The sequence below is a fragment of the Myotis davidii genome, unplaced genomic scaffold (assembly GCF_000327345.1).
Source record: "Myotis davidii unplaced genomic scaffold, ASM32734v1 scaffold125, whole genome shotgun sequence".
NCBI lineage: Eukaryota > Metazoa > Chordata > Mammalia > Chiroptera > Vespertilionidae > Myotis > Myotis davidii.
The window spans coordinates 7,551,756-7,553,843 of NW_006299390.1; the positions used below are offsets into that span (position 1 = coordinate 7,551,756).

The window sequence follows — 2,088 nt, forward strand, 5'->3', positions numbered from 1 at the left end:
ATGGAATATTAACGACTACCTAACAGTTGCACCGTTGGCAGGGCAAGGCTGAGCCCTAGCACAGCTCTTCCTCCAGATTGCCCGCGGAGCCGGAGCAGCCCGAGGAGAAAGGCACCTACTGTCTGGGAAAGGCTCGTGCGGATTTTTCCCCCTATCAGTCTAACCTTCTGTGTTGATGCATGAATGCTGGTACCCACTTACAGGGATGCCAGATGATCAGTGCAGAATGAAGGTCCCAAGAGAGAGGATCACATGGTTCTCTCTGCCCTGTGACGTCACTAGCAGATGGCATGGGTACCAGTTCTGGCAGTTGGCATCAATGTCACTTTTTAGAGATCAATGAGATAGTGCAGATACACACACAGATCTAGAGACTCCAGGCGACGATGCGACACTCAGCCTGAAAAGATTTGGAAGATCCAAAATGAAAACTGATTATTGAATGAAATTAAAACCTAAGGTAATATAAATAAAGATATGCTTCCATTGATGCTGGCTTTGCATGCAAGTATTTAAAGATACAGTGTCACTGTCTTATAGTATTTATATGCTCTTTGCCATTTATAAGTTATCATATTTCATTCTTAGGATGTGATTATCACATACTTTCACTGCTACTGTGTAACACTGCAAGTATGTGGACAGGACGTTACTAAGAGTTTGTGTGGTGTGTGTGTGTGTGTGTGTGTGTGTGTATTGTTAAATTAAAAAGTGTCTGTTTTATTTAACATGTTTATTTGCTTGTAGACTTTAGATGAAAATACTTGCTGTTTCACCAAACGAAAGCCAAAATTGCATTTGAAACGAATTATTTTCCCCTTTCATTCAGGATTCTGAACACACGTGCACAATTGCAGTCAGAATCCTTGGACCGCTCCTGTCAGAGATTAGCTAGAGGGAGACTTCCGTGGCTTGCAGAACAAAAACACTACGCGAGTGTTTTGTGTCCAGGATAATTTGAACAGCAGTAAACAGACAATTATGTGTAGAAAAAATGTAAATGTAAAAGCAGTCTCAACATTTTCTTTGATTTAAAAAGAATGCCAGTGATTTTTATTTGTTTAATTTATTTAAGGAGTTTATTGCAAATTAGCCCAAACCTCCCCCACCCCCTTTTTTTGTGAGAAGGCTGGGAAATAGTGCATCTTTCTTTGCTGATCAGAAAGAAATCAGTTTTAAAATGGGCTCTGGTTAATTTTTTCTCAGATTTGTATATTGCAACGGCCACTTATCTAAACCCACAATTACATAACACAGCAAATAAAGTTAAGGCTTTTATTTTTAAAACCCACAAATTCATCAGCAAATGGAAAAATAACACTTTTTATTTTAAAAACTGGTGTCTCCTCTCACTTCCTACTCGGGGGGGATTGGAACTAATGAAATTCTGCATTGCTATATCATGTTTTGCATTTGCTTAAATTCCACAGTCTTGTTTATGTATTTAAAAAAAACCCAGTAAAAATTCAAAGAGAAATGGAGATGGGGGTGGGATTACTATACATGCCTCATGTTTTATTTTCTTTTGCTAATTTGCCTGTGTAAGTTAATCCTATTACATGTACTGTTTGTTATAATTATTAGTCTGTCCCAACTAGAAAATTATATTTAATGTAAAAAAAATTAGTCCCCAAATCACTCTTTTTCACTTTTTTTTGTATTTTTATGATTAAGTCATTCAATATGTTTAAGTGTAAAAATGCAAACACTTTAAATATTGTGCTGGCATTTTTTCAGGTAATTTAAGATAAGAGAGCCATGCTAACACTCCCGTTTGATGAGTCTGTTATGATGCCAGAACCCCAGATGTGCAGAAAGTTTTCTAGAGAATGCGAGGACCAGAAGCAAATTAAGAAACCGGAAAGCTTTGCCAAACAGATCGTCCTTCGAGGAAAGAGCATCAAAAGAGCCCCGGGAGAAGAGACCGAGAAAGAGGAAGAGGAGGAGGACAGGGAAGAGGAAGATGAAAATGGGTTGCCCAGGAGGAGGGGTCTTAGGAAAAAAAAGACGACCAAGCTGCGCCTGGAGAGGGTCAAGTTCAGGAGACAAGAAGCGAATGCGAGGGAGAGGAACAGAATGCACGGCCTC

The 2,088-nt window shown here is 39.2% G+C and overlaps 1 protein-coding gene across 1 annotated transcript in view; it reads left to right on the forward strand.

Moving 5' to 3' along the window:
- The first annotated feature begins 205 nt into the window (after positions 1-205).
- Positions 206-2,088, forward strand: part of NEUROD6 (neuronal differentiation 6) — a 2,790-nt gene continuing 907 nt past the window's right edge. Inside the window, exons 1-2 of the mRNA XM_006774925.2 lie at positions 206-460; positions 1,738-2,087. Coding sequence (XP_006774988.1) covers positions 1,759-2,087 — 329 coding nt within the window. The 5' untranslated portion in view covers positions 206-460; positions 1,738-1,758. The remainder of the gene's footprint in view (positions 461-1,737; position 2,088) is intronic.